This window comes from Crotalus tigris, unplaced genomic scaffold (genome assembly GCF_016545835.1).
Source record: "Crotalus tigris isolate CLP2741 ecotype Arizona unplaced genomic scaffold, ASM1654583v1 scf7180000023617.9722795, whole genome shotgun sequence".
NCBI classification, from domain to species: Eukaryota; Metazoa; Chordata; class Lepidosauria; order Squamata; family Viperidae; genus Crotalus; species Crotalus tigris.
Window position 1 is genome coordinate 3787726 of NW_024100081.1, and position 20577 is coordinate 3808302.

The window sequence follows — 20577 nt, forward strand, 5'->3', positions numbered from 1 at the left end:
AAAATCTCATATCTACTGATACAATTTTAACATTTTTAAAGGACATGATGCCACTGATGGGGCAATATTGGAGATTCCAGTTTTTTAATCCATGTTTGGAATATTCCAGAAATGTTCTATTTCTTGGTAAGATAGAAAAATGTGGGATAGACAGCATCACCACCAGATGGATTTGTAAGTGACTGACAAACCACACTCAAGATGTAGTCCTTAATGGAACTACATCTACATGCAAGGAAATAAGCAGTGGAGTACCCCAAGGTTCCGTTTTAGGTCCAGTACTCTTCCATATCTTCATAAATGATTTAGATGAAGGAATAGAAGGGGAACTCATCAAATCTGTGGATGACACCAAGCTGGCAGGAGTAGCCAACACCCCAGAAGATAAGCTCAAGATCCAGATGGCTCTCGACAGACTTGAATACTGGGCCCTATCTATCAAAATGAAATGCAATGTAGAGAAAAGTAAGATTTTTCACTTAGGCAAGAAAAACCAGATATACAGATACCGGTTAGGTGAAACTTGGCTCAATAGCAATAACTGTGAGAAGGATCTTGGAGTCTTAGTGGACAGTCACTTAAATATGCGCCAGCAGTGTGATGCAGCCGCCAAAAAAGCCAGGCTGAACTAAAAGAAAGAATCAAGATAACGTGAAGTGTTGATACCACTTTATAAGACTTTGGTAAGACCACATTTGGAATATTGCATCCAATTTTGGTCACCACAATATAAAAAAGATGTTGAAACTCTGGAAAGAGTGTAGAGAAAGAGGGTAGAGGGTTGGCGGTTAAGAATGGTTGCAGGAATTGGGTATGTCTAGTGAAAAGAAGGACTAGGGGTGAGATGACAGCAGTGTTCCAATATTTGAGGGGCTGCCACAAAGAAGAGGGGGTAAATCTATTTTCCAAAGCACCAAAAGGCAAGATAAGAAGCAATGGATGGAAACTAATTAAGGAGAGAAGAAACCTAGAACTAAGGAGAAATTTCCTGACAGTGAGAATAATAAACCAGTGGAATGGTTTGTCTTTAGAAGCTGTGGGTATTTCATCACTGTTGTGGGTATTGCAGCTGAACAGACACAAACACAAAAGTTATCTGTCTATATTGTTATCACTGTGCTGCAAAAATGAACAATGAATTTTCTCTCCTTTCTTGCTTTCAGATATGAGTTCTTCTTTTTCTCCAGCATGGCTAGGACTTTGGTTATTTTGATTCTTTACAGTATGGGTTAGAAAAGCTGTAGCTAGCATTGTTAGAATGTTTATTAAAGGTCATTATGCAATCCCATGACTGGATTGATTTAATCATTTTATTTGATCATCCCCTTTTGGAATCTCTAGTAGCGTTCAGTCCCTTCTCATTTGGTCTCCTCAGAATCTCAACAGCATTACATTGGAGATCACTTAGTGATGCATAGTATAACAGGCAGCATGTAAACATTTGAAAAACATGTTTTTAATTGCATTTTTAAAATTAGTACTGTATTCTGCCTGCCAACTTGAGTTTTTAAAATCTGTGCAAAGAAGTCATTGTCTAAAGCTGAGATGCATACTGAATATTGATATGTGTACAAATAATTTGTGAAATCAGTCATTGGGCACATCCACACAGCTAGCTTAACATGGTTTTCTCCAGTCTGTGAGGTGGCATAATGTATGCCAGCCTGAATTTGCTCTGCTTACATAGCCCATCTTTATTCTGCCTTGGTAAAAGATGAGTCAGAGAGTAGATTAGAAATGGAGCTGATACAGATACAGACAGCAGTACTTAAACAAATGAGGGATTTTATTCTGGTCAATTATGCTAATACTCTATGCAAATGAAAACATTATTTATAAAACCAGTATGTACAAAATGCTATAAGAAATATAAGAAATCAAGTCTTAAGCTACTTAATTTTCCTACCTGATTTTATTGTACCATTTGTTTATTATATCACTATTTTATGAATTTTTTTTGTATTTTTGCTGCAAGTCAGTGTTGACTCTTGGAAACTATCTGGACAAGTGCCTGCAGTTTTCCTGACAAGATTTGGAAGTGGTTTGACATTGCCTCCTTCCTAGAGAGTGACCGATTCAAAGTCACTGAAATAGCTTAATGGCTAAGGCAGGACTAGAACTCTCAATTTCCAGGTTTCCAGCTTATGTCTTAACCACTACATCAAAATAGCTCTCAGTTTAATGTATAGGTAAGCCTCATTTAATGACTGTTTCAGTTAGCAATTGCTTTGCTTAACAACTGAATTGCCCTTTCCAAGTCTGCTGGCTAAATAAGGACTATTTGTACTCATGTATTATTAGAATCATAATAATCTTCCCCAGTCTGGTGGATCTCAAAATAGGATACCAGCCTTAAAATAATAAAAGAAAACAATAGTTAAAGCATAGTCACTGAGAGATAACCAAAAGTCCTTGTGCAGAATGGCAGTTTAACATTGAACTAATGTCATTTAAGATGATATCTTGGGTAACTTCACATGTTGATGAATGAAACCAAAGTTGGCTTTTTAAATAAATTGTGTGTTTATTTTTCATTATTAAAGACTGTTTATTGAAGAAGAATGTCACAAACCAAACTGCAAAGATTATTTTCTTGACCAGAAGAGGGAAACCCTTTGTTGCCCTCCAAAATCTCTTTCACCTCTTTCTTGAGCTGGTGGGAATTGTAATTCAAAATATCTGGACTGTAATTCTCTAGACCTTATCTAGACCTAAAATGGTCAAGGTTTTAGCTCACACTATGCAGACAGTTCTGAATGATTCCTGAAGTACCTTTTCAAAGACAAAAGATATCTGATTTATACCCCCTTCCAGACACTCTTTTATTTCCAGTGCTTTCATTGCTCCACAGTAACTCCATAGTACAAATTCAGATCTTTCTTTTCCAAAAGGTCATTCTTCACAACGTATCTTTCCACTTCATAGCTGACTGCAAATGTTCACTGAATCACAGTTGATATTGTACAGCCAATTGTGTTCTATTTTTTTTTTCAAACAATAATTAAGCCACTCCACTCAGTTCCTCTGTTTTTAACTAGATACTTTCCTACTGAATCCTCTTAAGCTGGCTAATTTGACAAAGGTTGAAAGGAATCCAGAATGTGAATTCTGTCTGTGTTTTGTAAACTCCATGTTAGGGAAATGAAATTTGAACAAACACAAATCTACCAGATGGTTGTTTTATATTTGGACAGGTTTCCTCACCGGAGCCTGTTTCATGGGAAAAAGCAGTTACAGGCAGAAGTAAGGAGAAATAATTCCAATATAAAGTAAAATTTCACCTAATTTGATTTCTCATTTGATAAATATATATCCTTAAGGCAGAGGGAGATTTTATGTTGGCTGTGGCAGAAGTCATGTTTCTGGTAATGTATTGGCAAGATTTGTCTATTCATAAGCTAAATATAGTACAGTAATATACATCTCCAAGTTCTGTTGAGATAAGGGTGGCTTCAGGTCAAGAAGCCTGCAAATTTGTTTGAATAGCAGCTTTCTCAGCTCCTATTCCCTTTAGCCTTGTTTTCTGGTAAATAGCGGTATAGCTCCTTTGTTATAACTTGTTTATATTGCTCTAACAAAAAGAAATTAGCTGTCTGCATGGCTTCAAAGAGAAGAAGACCCCACACTGATCAGCCCCTGTAGCGCAGCAGTGGCACTTCCATCTTCTCTTTGTTCATCTGTGGAAGAAGATAAAAGCAATGTCAGGAGACTTCAACTATCAGAAAAGTAGATAGTATTTATCCAAATTTAAATGTATACTTCATGCCATAGCTTCTCTCAGAAGTTAATAAAAAGCAAGTATGTGAATGTTCAGAATGTGCTTATTCAGGAATACAATATTCAAGTGACTTCCATTCCCAACTGGACCATACAAATATCCCTCTTGACCATGATAATTCTGGCTTTAGTATTAAGATCATGCTAAATCATCATCACAAGCTAATGAGATGGCTCCATTGTCTGTAAGACCTGATAATCTCTCCATGCCTTTTAATTATATATTAATGTTTTAATTGTTGTTTTTAATGGATTTTTTTATTGTAAGCCATTCAGAATTTTGTGAGATGGGTGGCCAGGCAAACTGATCAATAAATAAATCACAGAGCACACATATATTGAAAATCTTTTTGTTTACTTGAGTAGACTATGTTGGTCTATCATCCTCTGCCAAGGCCTTTTGAAAGGCCTTGAAAACCTGGTTTTGTATCCAAGTCTGGGGCCCTCTCAGTCTTCTGAGTAAATTCAGAGACGAAGTACCCAGGAGCACTAACACTACGTTTATTGTAAGGTCACAGTAACTTAATTTTGCAAGTCTGAAAGTACTTGTTCCCTCCCTTACTTTTATTCTCCCCAAAATTAAGGAAGGACTCTTCTGAGACCTTTTTCTCTACTCCCACTCCTTCATATTTAGGTTTCATTTATCAGGCCATTGCCTAGTCTGCAGCTCTTCTTTCTGTCTTCCAAGGTTGTTCCCACATATTATTGCAATCTGAGAGACAGGTGTGAAATGGAGCCTGTCTCATGATTGTGTTAATGGTAGTTTATTCAGAATCAGAACAGAGCTGGAAGGGACTTTTGAGGTCTTCTAGTCCAACCCCCCCTGCTCAAGCAGGAGACCCTATACTATTTCAGACAAGTGATTGTCCAATCTCTTCTTAAAAACCTCCAGTGCTGAAGCACCCGCAATGTCTGACGGCAAGCAGTTCCAGCGGTTAATTATTCTCACTGTTAATGAAGTTTCTCCTTAATTCCAGGTTGCTTCTCTCCTTGATTAGTTTCCATCCATTGTTTCTTGTCTTGCCTTCTGGTGCTTTGGAAAATAAGTTTACCCTCTCTTCTTTGTGGCAGCCCCTCAAATACTGGAATGCTGCTATTATGTCTCTCCTAGTCCTTCTTTTCTTTAGACTAGCCACACAATACATTGCCACACAACAACCTCAAGTAGCAGACAACCTGTGAAGTACTCATCGGTGACAGCTCTCTGATGTTCTTGGTGTTCTAAGGAGATCCTGGGATCTTTCAAAAACAGCACTAAACCCCATAAAGGATTACAGAAATGTAAAATGGTCAATAGGAGCTAGGCAGATCACAACTCCTAACCTTGTCATCAGCTATGTTGCTAAGGAGGGACACTATGCTATGCCCATAGCAAGAAGAGGAAAAAAGCATATTGAAACTTGGAACAACTAAAGATGACTTTAAGATGTAGGCTAGGGATGAGACAAAGGTGGGGTCATGAGGACATGGCTTTCAAAAAATATTACTAGGGCAGTTTGAGAGGTATTAGGATGAGACCATTAATATTAACATCGTCAAAGCAGTCTTCCTCAGACTTGATACACTTAAGGCCTATAGAATTGTAACTCCCCAATTCTCAGGAATCATAGCCAATGAAAGGCAAGGAGTAAGAGAAAGAAGTTCAACCATGCACCATAGACAATGCCTTCAGATGCCTTCAGTGATCTGCTAGAAAAACATTGATAGGCAGTAGTCTTTTTTCGTCAAAAGTCTTAAGGTCTGCCCATAAGCAAAGCCACAGAGACAGCAAAAGAAGTGCAGCTTCTTTTCAAAGTTGTTTTTGTCTGGACCCACATTCCTTGTCACTTGGATGACTTTATATGCGCAATTGAGGGATGTGCAGCAGGAGAGCCACACACTGCTGATAACCAGTTCTTCTAAAGCTTCATTTGGCTTTTTTTGTGTTGCTTTGAGGCTGATGACATTCTGGCAACGTTGACTCTCTGAAGAATAATTTGTCTGTAATTTAAAGCACACTGACAGCAGTAACTTCTGAAATTGTTATGGAAGTGCCATCCAGGCTATTTAATTTTTTATAAAGCTTTGAAGTGACATTCCTCTCATTTTTTTTTCAAGATGAAGGGCCAGGAGTTGTTCTTCAAATTGCTCATATTGGATATGTTTGCAGTTGGTTTAGCAAATGAGAATTTTGTAACCGGGATGTCAGGATGATACAACCATCAAAACAATTATGCCGTCATAGAGCTTGGAGTCACAGTATAATAATACAGCCTTATCAACATGTCAGTTTTGTAACTTGAGATAATATTTAATGAAATTAACTGGTGGGCAAGCAGGGAAATATAATAATATGTCAGCTAGACCAGAAAATCAACCAATTTGCATGACGCTTTTTTATCCTTTTAATCCCCTTCAATCTTTTTCCCTCTTGGTTTTTGATTAGTTGTGAGGTAACCAAGAGTCAAACCAATTTTCCCTTCAGTTATTTAAAATTAAACTGTTAATTTGAACTGAACATTCCAGATCAGAATATAATGCATAAAACTTTTTGACAAATTACGTTTATAGGTACATTTTACCTTACATCAGGAGCGGGGGATTGCAGGAGGTTCCCTGATTTTTTTCTAAAGTATTATTTTCAATACTATGTATTGATTTAGTAATTGTCACTTTTATGTTTTTTTTATATTGTATGTGTGTGTTTTGTATTATATTGTAGGTTGCTTAGAGCTGAGAAGTGAGGTGCCACACAAATTGCAGCATCTAACTGCAGTTACCAAAACAAGAAAATAATGAAGCCATCTTTCAGGGCTTGCTTAATTTTGTGGAAGGAGTCCACAATTTAAGGCAAAAAGAGTCAATTTTTAGTAATTAATTAATTAATTAATTAATTAATTAATATGTTTTGGAACCTTAAGGGCAGCATCACACATGGGATCAGTGCTGAGGCTGGGGAGAAAGATTTGGATTTTCTTTCTTTTTTAAAAGAGATATACCAATTTAGGGCTTATATTACCATGTTCATCTCTTTTCCAACTCAAAATGATGGGAAACTATGCTGTCAGTTTTCAAGAGTAAGGGTGAAAGAGATGGTCCTGAGTGCCACAAAAAAAGGCCATGGGACAGGCTGGCCAACTAGGTAACATTATGGTGTCAGGTTGGTGGTCTTTGTTGAACATAGTCTGGATTTGTTCATTGTAGACTTTATTAGCTTTATAGTTCCATGGCCCCTCCCCCCCAGGTTTTGCGGCAGGGATGGTAAACATTTTTAATCATATGGGTTTATGTTTTACCTTGGAAATACCCTGGAATTCAGCTAGCCTTCATGGATATCAGCAAGGACAGTTCTGAGAAACATGGGTGAGCACAAAGAGTGTCATTATGGCCATGAGGTTTCTTTCATCAATTTGGATAATTGCCCAGCAATTAGTGTGAGCAAAGTGCACCATACATCTTATAAGCCACAGCAAATGAAACCTTTAGCAATTGGTATTATGGAAGAAGTATACTGCTCTTGTTTTATGTATTTCGTACTTGCAATTTTGAATCTCTAAAATGTCTAACTCAATCATGCAAATATTATTAAATTGTTAAATAAAGAAGGAAGATACAAAATGACAATCGTCTGTGTTAAAGGACTGGGGCAGCTGCAGCCCCTGGCTGGATGTTGGTTTTATGTGTTTTTTTCTGTTGTTAACCAGCTTTGTCATTGTTTTTTTCCCCTTTTTTTCTTTTCCAGCTTGGCTGTGTTCTGTCTTATCTTTTTCCTATTTATCTTGTTTTTATTCATGTATTCATATTATTTCATGTATTCATATTATTTATTTATATTGTGAGCTGTCCCATCTTTCTGGAGTTGAGTGGTCTCTGATGAATAAGTGAATGAATGAATCAATGGACATTCTACTTTTCAGTAAAGCTTCCCTTCAAAGATAGTTATTTTTTAGCTTCAGCAAACATCATTACATTCATTTACTTTTCTATGGGAGAGAGGAAAAATTACATTCCTTAATCCCTGCAAGGCATTTAGTGGCAACATATTTCACCATATATTCAGAACTATGTAAACAAGCATTTCACTCCTTGGAAAAGTATTTTAAAATTATGTAGTTGCTTTGATTTCTGTATAAATAAATACAAGAAAACTTGGGTTTGCGTTTAATGCCAGACACTGTATTAAACAACAAGAACTTTTGATAATTTTTGTATCTGTGCCAGGTTGTTAGAATACACATGAACAAAAAAGGAATTGAACTGAAGGATGAAGGTGAAGCATGAATGGGCTCTGAGCAAACAGCGAGAGAAATCTATGGAAAGTCAGTAGATGATAGGTCTCAGGTTCAAATAATTTATTTATTTCTGTGATCTATGTAGCTACCCATCTCATCTACATGAATTTAGCAAGGTCACACTAAAATACATAAAATGCAAAATATAAAAATTAAACACAAAATAGCTTGGCATCATCCAAACGATTATCAACACAGCCAGGAGATCTCAGAATACTGAAGTATTATATCCTGGTCTTTCTAATTATGTGGCTGGAATCCAAAGCTTCCTTTTCCCCTAGGATATGATAAGAGTGATGTCATGTCTTCTTCTGACTGCAGTCAGAGTTTAATACTTGTCAGAGTTATGGGATAAAGGGAAAAGGCCAACTCTGGGTTGGCTGCCCAACTGGACTGTACATGTGCTTCTTGAAACTGTGGACAATGGTCTGAGATAGCCTAGGCCAGGGGTAGGCAACCTTGGCTGGCTCAGGAATTCTGGGAGTTGAAGTCCATGAGTCATAAAAGAGCTAAGGTTGCCTACCCCTGGCCTAGGAAGATCAACATCTCTTCTTCAACCTGATTCATCCAGAGTACAGTTTCCTAGGCTCAGTACAGTAACTTTCACATGTGTGGACTTCATCACCCAGAATTCTCCAGCACGCAGACCAACCCAGAATTCTGTAATTGTAAATTCTTTTCTTCTTTTTATGACCTTTTATTCCCTTTATTCAGGGTAGAGTCGGGGTGACTGAATGGAGCTGCAATTGTAAGTTCATTATTCCCTTCTAAACTTTGAAGAAGGTTGTTAAGCTCCTCCAAAAGTTGATATTGCATTTTAATATGGAAAAGAATTATTTATTTTATTTTATTTTATTTTTTTAAAAATCAAACGTAGCCTAATTTTGGCTCTGCCACTTCTTAATCCTAACCCACTCACTTTGCCTCCCTCCATAGTAAACGTAATCTGAAAGCAAAAATGTTTAGAACTTTCTGACATATTGCCGTCATACTGCAGCAGTAAAAATGATAATATTCTCTTAATTGCTTCTAATAATCAGATGTTACTATGCATATCCCCAAATGCTCATTTGTTAAAGTGGCAAATGTTAACAGGAGGGTTTATTTGCAATTTTAAAAAGATGGCAAATTTTCGTAAATTGGAACTGTGTGCCAGAGTAAGTATAACGAATTCTAAGCTAAGGTTTAGGAGCCTTGTTTTCATATAAAAACAAGATACTGTACTCTGTGAACTATTTGAAATAGATAAGAATACCTTAGTACAGTGGTTCTGTTGGGCAGACTCTGAGGTGTTGCTTGATAAATAAGTACAGGAAACCAGAAGTTTAAACTTTACATTTTTATTCAGCTGAACAAAGACGGGCCCTTCAAAAAGAGAGGAGCCCCGAATGACAGAAAATCCCTATTTTTATACTTTTTGATTACATAAGCCAGTGGTTCTCAACCTGTGGGTCGGGACCCCATTTGGGGTCGAACGACCATTTCACGGGGGTCGCCAAACAACGCAGTCCGCCATTTCCCCCCCCCCTTTTCCTTAGCTGTGCTACTCCCTTTTATTCTATTGGCTTTTGAAAGCCAATAGAATAGACTCTCTTGAATAGGGTCTAATTCTATTGGCTTTCAAAAGCCAATAGGAATTGTCCAGGCTGTCTCTGCCCTGCTGAGCCCGCCAAAAAGTCCCATTTTGCAAACGGTGCTGCACCAGTTGAGTAGTCCTCGACTTACGACTGGTTGAGTAGTCCTCGACTTACAACCGGTTGGGGGTCGCGGCATTAAAAAGGTTGAGAACCACTGACATACGCAATCCACCCAGCAAAGCTGACACACATAAGATAAAGACTTCACCCTGTAAGGCTGGCATACTGTAGATAAGAAGGAAGGAAGAAAGCAGAAGTAGCTAAAAATGTTCCCTTTTGGGTGTTTCCCTAAAGACACCATATGTTCCCAAGTGGTGCTGTCCTTTCATGACCCTGCATCCATGACTCTGCAAGTGCCCAAAGACAGCAGGGCCATCTACACATATTCACAATTCATACTTCCGATGCTGTCCCCTAATTCTGGATCAACAGTTTTCAATCTGTGGTCTGCAGATCCATGGGGGGGGGGGGATGATGTTATCACAGGGGGTCCGCAAAGTCTTGATGAAATGTTATGATTTAAATCTCGATGGTCCGTGGCCATGATCCATGGCCACAAAAGATATTTAAAGGGGGTCTGTGGTGAAGAAAAGGTTGAGAACCACTGCCATAGTACATTTGTTCTGCCTTAGATTTTTCACATCTGACTAGCAAGATTCTAGTTACATCTGAGAGGACTTTCTGGGAGGCTAAATTTGAATTCCTGGTTGAATAATGCCATAACTATGTTTATGAATTATGAATTATGCCATCATTTACATGAGGAGTCCAGATTTTTCATGCCAAACAGAATAAATGGTAACTATATAATAAAACTTTAAATATATGAAATGCATGTTTGTACCTTATTCAGTGTTTCCCAAACTTGACAATTTTAAGGCATGTGGACTTCAACTCCCAGAATTCCACAGCCAGCGTTGTCAAGTTTGGGAAACACTGCCTTATATGATACATAAAAATAACCAAAATTTATATATTACAGAATTATGTCCTTGATATTTGATATCTCAATAAGGTGCTTTCAGTAATCGATTTTTTAAAATAAAAAAGCCATGTTCTAAATTTTTAAACTATCTAGTAAGGCTATGTTACTACTATTTTTCTTATCTTTCCTATTACCTATCTCCTTATCTACTTATGACTATAACTTTGTTGCTTGTATCATACGATTTATATTGTTTTATTTAATATCCTAGTATGATTTATGTTGATTGCTTAGTTAGTATCCTATGGCTGTCACTAAGTGTGTTGTATCTTATGATTTATGTTGAATGTATTTTTACGATGGTTTATTGCTTGTATGTACAGAGAGGTTATGCACCCGAGACAAATTCCTTGTGTGCACAATCACACTTGGCCAATAAAGAATTTTATGTTCCATTTTATTTATTTTTGTTTTATTTTATCTATTAAATTTGTATGCAGCCACTCTCACTTTGCAAACTTTCCTGTTTGCTTCCAGAAATGGCATTTGATAGGCATCCTATCTTGCTCCCTAATTCTATTCATGTAGAACTACTGGATGTCTGGGATTTTTCTGGACACATTCAGGACCCAGCCCACTATGCAAAAGAAATGTTGCGTGAATGTTGCAGATAGCTGACTCTGCAAGCTATCCTAAAACCTGGCTGTGCAATCCAACTGCTCATACTATTACGAACTGTTTAGTCACCTCGAATCTGATTTTATCTTTTCAGGATTAGGTTTTGGTTAATACGATTAATAGCCTCGACTCCCATTGGTAGAAAGGCGGCACAGGGATGGCAAGCATTGACGTATGGCTAAATATCGTTCACACCTGGAACTGAACTGATGGCGATTAAAAAAAAAAAAAATCCTCCACCAGCCAAAGACTTTAATCTGCCTACATCGGAAGAGGCACTACTAGAGCGCTTTGCCGCCGAGGTTTCCAAATCGAAAAAGAGGGCGGTCCTGCTTCCCGTGGTCGGGCCACATGGTCCCGCCTCCAGGTCGCCTATGGGCGGGCATGCTCAGGTCTGGCTCGCTCGCTGAAATCCCGCCCTGTGGGGAGCGTCACTAGCCGGGTTGAAATGCACACACGGCGGAAGAAACATCCGCCCGCCCGCAGTTAACAGGCTGCAAGGCAGCGCGTGGGCTTGCATCCGACCAGCGGCGTCGGGGTCCAGAGCTAGCGAGGAAGGGACGCGCGATGTGTCGGCCAGCTCTGACCAGGCTGCTTCTCTTGCATCTGCTCCTGATCAAGCTCCACAGCGCCAAAGGTGGGTCGGGCGGCTTGGCTCAGAGCTCCCGAGCAAGTGAGAGCCACGCGTTCGCCGGTGCCGGGCTGGTGCCGTTGCTCGGAACTCGTGTGGCTGGCGTTACGCGACCCCACACGGGAGGGAATCCGATTGTGTGCATGTGTATGTGTGTGTAAACAGGCCTGACAGAGCTATTGTGTGGCTTGGTATCGCCCAGAGACCCGTGTGTGCAGGTAGAGCATCCTAAACGTCCCGGAGCAATTTGGTAGGGTGCCACTCGGTGCTCCTGGAGAGAGTATCTTTAAGCTAACTGGGAGGTGGACGGGTCTCACTTGCGGCCATCATCTGTTCCAAAGCGGTTTTCGTTCGCCATCTGCCCATTCATTCTTCGTTCCTCTTCTCCGCCCGGTTTAAATGCAACCAGGAATTAGAGGAATAAATGCGCGACAGCTTGCCGTCGCCCCCCTATACGAGCAATACCCGAATGTGTGTAGGATTCTTGGGGGGAAAAGGAAAGAGCGAGAAGACTCCGCATCTTTTCTGCGCCTTTCTTGGCTTGGAACGATCCTTTGTTGTCCACCTGCTTGCCGATCTCCTCCTCCTCCTCCAAGGAATATAGGATCGGTCACACCTCCCTAAAAGTGGCCCGCCCTGGGAAGAACGGCGCGTTCTTTGAGGGGGAGACGCTTCCTCGCAAATAGTCTTTGTGCGTTTTCTGAGGAAAGCGAGAATCGTGGCCTAGCGCGCTGAAGGCTGCCGGCTAAGAAAGGAATTGCGAGAAATCGGCGGGGTGCGTGCGTGTGTTTGTGTATGTGTGCATGCACGCGCTTTTTCTCTTCTTGTACCTTTGTTTTTCCGTACAATTCGAAATACTGGATGGATCTCTCTCTCTCTCTCTCTCTCTCTCTCTCTCTCTCTCTCTCTCTCTCTCTCTCTCTTTACTGCTCTCAGGCTCCGGGAAGGAGTGCGAAGAGAACCAGTTTCAGTGCCGGAACGAGCGGTGCATCCCTTCCATTTGGAAATGTGACGAGGATGATGATTGCTTGGATAATAGCGACGAAGCAGACTGCCGTGAGTAGCAGTGGGTGGCCTTTTCTCTCGTAGCAAGAGGGGCAGGTGACTAGATCGCCGGGTTGGAGAGAAAATGAAAGTCGGTTAAGCAGCGACGGGGGTGGTTGTGGAAGCAGCCCTTTCACAAGTTGTTCTCCGGTGGAAGAAATGCGTCTCCCTGGTGTTTTGCCGGTGACAAATCCTCATTATCTCAGTTGTAGGAAGAACTGGATTAGAACTGGTGTCAAAAGTAGCCCTTTCTGCGGAAAATAGGATTATATATAGCTCTACCCCGGTCAGTGTTCGTTAAAATCTAGTGGGATTTCAGCGTTTCGTGCAGTGTTTAGAATAAGCAGCTGAACTGGTGTTTTTTTTTTTTTTTTTTTTTGTCCTTTGCAAAAATGAATGGGTGGAATAAATACCTGCTTCAAACTTCTGTAGCAGGCATCCGCTCTCTTTATGAATGGAAGTGCCTCTTCTGCCGGGATTTTTGTGATTGGCTGCTGGAGAAATGCCAGATAGGTCACATGGTACCGGTCTCCCATAAGAAAGAGGGGGGGGGGTTGAATTTTATTGGACATACTTTGAGACAGCCTTTTTTCCTTCTTCCCCTTTAAGGCCATGCCTTCCTGTCCTTGGCTCAGGGGAGGGCAGTTGTGGAAAATTAGGCTGGCAGTCTAAATTTACTCACTTAAAGCTATTTATTACCGGTATTGCTAAGTCATGATGATAATTCTATTAGGCTCAAGAATGATTGCTGTCTACTGGGAAATGTCAATTCAGGTGGGCTCAGTATCATTAAATTCAGTGGCATTTATTTCAAAATGTGCATGCATAAATTCACACAGTCCTATTCAAATGCTTCCTGATCCATATTTGGAAATGCAGAGAGGGCAGGTCTATTTATTAATGCTATTCGGGATAAATTATTTAGTCATTGTGACTAAAATTCCTGTGATGGAATTTTGTCCTTTTAAAGATTAGAGCTTTTGAATAAATTCTATCGCGGATGATAAACTTTCTTAGGCAGCTAACAAAAGTTTTGTAAAATGAGATTTAGGAAGATGGATTGTGGTTGGAGTTGGGATGAATTGAGTATTAATTTTCTGATAAGTGGCTCCAAACAGTGATCCTTATTACTATTTTCTCCTTATATTCCAAAAAACAATCCTGTGGGGCTGTAGACTGGGGACAGATAGTCCATAGTCCATGAGTATTATGACTGGATGAGAAACTTGAACTTGGTGCTTTCGGACATGTTTTTTACTATTAGTTTGTACCTTTTTGGGATAGTGATTGAATAATTGTGTTATGTAAACTTGACGAACAGCTGATTGATGTTAAGTGTTTTTAAAAATGCATTGCTTGTTAATGGCAAAAGATAGTTTATTGACCAGTGACAGATTTTTTTTTTAAAAAAAAACTATGTTGGTTCAATTTGTAGAGGAAACTGTAAGGTTCCTGGTTTAAGGGTGAGGTTAAATTATAAGCATTTCTTTGAAGATTGATAGTAATCTGGATAAATAATGAAGAAATACTATTGCAGTTTATGAGGATCTCAGTGGTTATTCCAGCTAATGACAAAGGCTTAGGCCAGAATCTAAAGAGGTGGGAGCATTAATAGAAAAATGCTCATTTGTGCTATTTATGCTTTGCTTCTCCCCTGCTACCAGACACCTGGATAATTCTGGGCTATTTGAGGCTGGTCCTTGCAGTTGGAAAATAGATGTGTAGTACTGCAACTGTTATTCACACAATTGAATGTTCTCCATATCTCAGATTCCCTGCAGATGGAAATGAAATGAAATAGTGCCACAGATTATTGCTTCCTGGTCTCATTGTCATAGATGTTTACTGTGTAGAGAATTATTTGGAAGAGAAACAAAGCATTCCATTGTATCTGAAATAGGAAAGCCCGAATATTAGTGTGAGGGTAACATTTTTATGAGCTTCAAGGTGTAAACAGTTGTTGCAGTTCAGTTTCATTGGAGTATGTAGTCATCCCTATGCAAACATTCAAGAATTTATCAGACTGTTGGTTTTTCAGGCTTACAACACCCTCACTAAATAATTCAGAAGATACTTTCAGTTCTCCTGGATCCTTAGCCTCTTTTCCCAGTTTATTGCTCTTCCCCTGAAAAAACTGGCTATGCCTGGTGAAGCATAATAAAATCTAAATTACCCATCTAGATTGCTCCACAATTTCATGCTGAGCTATGGGTGAACGTGTGATGATTGGGAGAAACTGGTGAGATGAGAAAAGAGTTCACTTCTTTCAGCTTTAAAAGCAATCTCCTTACCATCATTCTATAGTCATATACAGGATGCAAGCTGAATCTTGCAAACACACCTTTAAACAGTTTTTTGGTTCATAAAAAGGATAATCCTTTCAAAGCATGTCATACTTAAGTGGTGTTGTCCAACTAGGAAAAACACTTTTAATGATAATAAATTTCTTTTTTTTTTCAGTTTGATCTCTATATCTAATGATAGGCCTTTGAATATTGCTTCTCCTGATCCCCACTAAAGTTACTTTTGTCTCCTCTTCCATGTTTGTATGCCTAAAGCAGCTGATTGAAGTTACTTATGGCTATGTTACACAGATGATTTATGTCATGCTTAGAGGCAGAATATGAGTGCTAAGATAGGCCTTTGGATTTAGGACTGGATGCAAAAAATGTACAAGAATTATCTGGGGTCTACTGTTACACTGTCTAGATCAGAGGGGTTTTCTTTTCAAACTTGTTAATGTGTAGGATGTATGACTTCAACCCCCAGAATTCCCCAGCTAGCATGCTGGCTGAGGAATTCTGGGAGTTGAAGTCGTGCATCTTACATGTAGACAAGTTTGAAAAATGCTGCTCTAGAACAGGGGTGTCAAACTGCCGGCCTGTTGGCCAGTTGCATCATACGGAGGCTGTCCACCCCAGCTCCAGCAATGCAAAAAAAAAAGTCACGATACGTTGTGACACGTCATGTGATGCGGTGAGTTTGACACTTGTGCTCTAGAATGAGGAGACGGGCTCAAACATTTCAGCTGGCTTCCTTTTTTTAGTTTTAAAGAGGGTTGTTAGGTAAAATATGGGACCTGAGCCAAAACGGGTTCTGGCTCCATCACTTGCAGACTGTGGTCCTAGTTTTCCGTAGCCTTAGGGATGATTGAAGGGCATACTGATCTAGGAGAGCTGGAAACAAAGCAGCACTTTTAATTTTGTTTTATTTTTCTACTAGATATATACATCTACTAGATGTATATTCTTTACTAATAAACTATGAATTACTATGGAGAAAGCAGTCTTTTTCCCCAGCAACTTTATAATTGCTGCTATTTATACTTCACTGCTTAGGGGCAAGCCAGAAGCAAACATTTACACTCAGAATCTTAGCTGCTTCAAAAACTTTAAATGTTCACTCGCTGCATTATCTTTATTTCCAGAAATAACAGCCTGGATCGGCTTATAAAATAAATTACCCCTTGTAGGCATAGCTAAATAAATGTTTCCTAATTTAAAAAGGAAGCAATATATTTAAGGGGCATAATGAACAAATTATTATTATTTTCCTGTGGGGGAAAACAAAGTGGAGCTGGATTAGCTGGCCGTACTTGCTGTTTTTCTTCAAAGCAGCCTTTGAACAGTGTCTTGCTGTTCCTGAGTTTTCACTTCCTGGCTGTCCCAGTGCTTGCTTAATATGAGAGGAAAGTTAGCTTTAAGGGGCTCATTTCAGTAGCCAGCTATAAGTCAGCCCCTCCTCAGTTTTGCCCATCTATGCGCGATAGATAAGATTTGGCTATTAAAGATATTAAAGTTTCTGTATTAGTCTATTATGGAATAACCCCAAAAGGTTTGAAGATAATTCTGCACGTTGTTGAGCCCAATGTAGGGAAATTCAGGCTAAAATTATGATTTCCTGATGAAAAGGATGTTTGTCAAAAAGTTGGTGTTTCTGTAATACTGGAATGTTGTAGCTTTTTTTTTTAGTGGTGATCTGCACGTCACAAGGGAGTGGATTTATTGAGGACCACATGCGAAATGGATGTGTGACTAGAACAAATGCAATTGAATTAAACATATAGGCCACTCCCTAATGTGTTTAATCAGTTCCTGTTTATGTCTCCTTAAAAATGATAATCTGGTGACACATTTTTTTTGGGGGGGGGGCAAGTGGACCACACTCAGTGTTTTGAGGGATGGTATGAAATACTGGAGTCTTATTTTTGGGTGACTTTCTGTAGAGCTATTCAGTGACAAGATTCTACCAAAGGATGTCCTTGGTTTTGACCACTGGCTCTTCAGATGGCATATGGTCAAGAAACTGTTTTCTTCCGCCACCTTTTTTTCTCTTTGGATGGAGAAGGAGGAAGGAGGAAGGGAAGGAAGATAAAATCTGAAGGGAAACGCACACAATTATGCTACCAATTATTGTTACCTATGCTTTGTTAGACGTAAATACGTTGATGTTCTCACATGCTTGATGCTTATAAAAATGTAATAATGTCAGTTCCTGCATTGAATTAATGCACGGTTCTGCTTTGCTCTGTGCAACAAGCAATTTAAAGAACTGAAACCAATTCGGTCTAATAAATAATCTTTATCCAGTTTGACCTTGGAAAATTCCCACCACAGCAGGCGTCCCAGTTGATCTGGTATTTTAGACTGTAGCCTGATTAGCTTAATGGTTTATCCAGTCCGGAAGGTTAGCAATGGTTGATGAGGCAGTCATAATCAAAGTCTGCAGGTTATCACTTAAAGTTAGAACTAAAATCAGTCTGTGCATTCCTTCCATATCCTTTCCTCTGATTTATGTTAATTACAATTAAGCATTATTTCTGAACTAGCATAAGTATACTTCTAAACTGGAGGGAGATAAAGCAATTTCTCATTAGGAAAACCAAAGGGGTTGTAACTATTTTACTGTTTTTTTGCAACAGTATGGGAGCACTTGCCTAGTTATTGTCCTGTTTAGCTTTTTGGGATTAACCGAATATGAGAGATTAGTTGTTTTAATCTGGCAGGTTACTGTTAATAAGGCATCCGACCAAGATGCCAAGGAATGCCTGCTTGCTCACCCAGCACTGGTGCAGGAAAACCCCAAGTGCTAAGGAGGGGATCTGCTTTTGTCCTCTTCCTGCCTATCAGACACTCAAAGTTGCGACTTTGGACTACATTCCATCTCACTATGTTTAAGAGAAAGAACTGCGTAGTAGTAGAATCTGCAGTATATCCTCTTTGCCGTAACAATCTGAACTGAGCTGTTAGAAAGGCAGTTTTCTTTGAAATGGCCATGGCTGATGTGACTTTTGAATGGAAAGCCAGTCCTAGAGATCACCTTCTTCTATGAACTGCTATTAATTTCACCAGATTTTTGTTTATTCATTTGATGTTGGCTTTCATAGACAGCAGCCAAGAGAGGTGGTAGTTGATAGTTCCTTAGAATATTTACAATTGACAACAGCTGTGCTTTACAAGACAATGTGATCCTGATTAAAGAACTGTTTTTTTCTTAAGCAGAAACACCAGTGATAAAAGCTTTAGTGTCCTTGGCAAAGCTCTTAGGAAACAAAATATTCTAAGAAAATATGTATTATTCACATTTGTGCTGTAGATATGAATAGGTTTGTGGGAGTGAGGCAGTTTCAGTTAAAGAAGAGATTTAGATTTCTCTATCTCTCGACAAGCTTGCAGCAGGAGCAAATTATTTTTAGCTAGGCAATGCCGAAGAATGAACTTTATGGAACAAGCTGTGGATGGATCTCTTTATATGATGTTTCATGCCTTTGACCTATTATGTGTTTCCTATGTCTAAAAAGGAAGGGCCATCGGTTCCAGAAAATAATGAAATATTTCTTTGAGAAAACTGGAATTAATGTTTGCAGTGTAGCTTCTAGTGCCACATTCTTCTATTAGTATAGCTTGAACCAAATTATTTAGAGTAATCTTCCACACCTGTCGTCCTTTGCCAGGTCTGACCCAGTGAAGATTTTTCTCTGTGAGCAACCTTAAAGCATCTAATAAAAATTCTGAATAAGATTGTTATCTTAAGATTGTTAAGTGAATCTGGTGTCCCCATTGACTTTGCTTGTCAGATCGCAAAAAGTGATCACATGACCTTAGGACATTGCAACTGTCATAAATATGAGCCAGTTGCCAAGCATCTGAATTTTGATCACATGACCGTATTGTGAAAAATGGTAATTAGTCACTCTTTTCACTGCCATTGTAATTTCAAACGGTCACTAAATGAATGGTTGTAAATCGAGGACTACCTGTACTACACAACTTTGCTTTGTGCATAAATCACTTTGGGTAAGCCTCTCTCACACTTAAGACACTTATTTTGTCACCTGGCAAGCGTAGGATCTCTTTAATAGATCTTAATTTACTGGGATAAAAAATCTCTGGTTTCTCTTGAGGCAGATTATATGTAAGAGACGTAATATTCTGCATTTGGTTTTTTTTTAATATAGACGAAATAAAATTTTAGGCAATCTGAATGTGCAATATTCTATTCCCCTTTCGTTTGTAGTTTTCCATAACCTTCCATGTCCTTCAGGTATATTGGCCTTAAACTTCCATAACTCTGAATCACCATGGCTAAAGAGATTGATCGAACTTAAATAGGGAGTATCTGATGGAGGAAAGTTATTATGATGCAAGATAAGGTTGCATCATGTTGATCAATGAATAGCTGTCTTAATTAAAAGAAAGCAGTTCAAATTCTTTTGGATTAGACCAGGAAACCAATGGTTCAACTTTGAAGCAATAACTATAGCACAGGTGTCAAACTTGCAACGTCATGTGACATGCTGTGACGTATCGCGACTTTTTTCCCATTGCCGGCAATGGGGTGGGTGAGGTTTTGGTGTGACGCATCCCGCCCGTGGGCCAGCAGTTTAATACCCCTGATCTACAGGCAGTAGCTCTCTCCTCTTTTTTTCCCTCAGCATATAGCATTCACTACTGATTTTTCTCATAAGTGGCCACTCATGCTTTGATCACGTCCTCAATCGATTACTGCAATGCATTGCATCTTGGGCTGCCCTTGAAGAACATCTAGAAATTGCAATTTGTCCAGAATGTGGTGGCATGGACAATAATGACTGTTTGATTATACATTTGCCGCATGAGCTGCACTGGTTCCCGTAGGCTTGCAAGTTCAATTTAAGCTGCTGCTTGTCACCTATAAAACCTTTCATAACATATTTGAAGGAATGTCTCCTTCCAGGGATATCTCAACATCTTGTTAGATATGGAAAGAGGGGCATGCTTTGTGTCTCGTGAGTTAAAGAATGTCATCTTGCAGTATCCAGGAAGTTTGCCTTTTTGTTGTGGCATTTGTCCTCTGGAACCCCTGACCACCAGAGGTCAGATTGGTCCTGACACTGCTAGCTTCTGGAAAGTGTTGAAAATTTGATTGTTTGACCCAGGCATGGGGATGGCAGTATGAAATTAGTGAAATCCAGATGGCTCGATATTATAATATTATGCTTATTATTACATTACATTACATTATTATATTTATTATATTATATTTATTATATTACTTTTTACACTTAATTTTGGTTTGGTTTTGAATTATTTGTTTTATATTTCCTTTTACATTTTGAGTCACTAAGGCGAAAAA

General features: G+C 39.1%; 1 protein-coding gene across 1 annotated transcript in view; it reads left to right on the top strand.

Annotated features, from left to right (window-relative positions):
• The first annotated feature begins 11379 nt into the window (after positions 1-11379).
• Positions 11380-20577, top strand: part of LRP8 (LDL receptor related protein 8) — a 204494-nt gene continuing 195296 nt past the window's right edge. The window contains exons 1-2 of the mRNA XM_039319779.1: positions 11380-11925; positions 12856-12975. Coding sequence (XP_039175713.1) covers positions 11856-11925; positions 12856-12975 — 190 coding nt within the window. The 5' untranslated portion in view covers positions 11380-11855. The remainder of the gene's footprint in view (positions 11926-12855; positions 12976-20577) is intronic.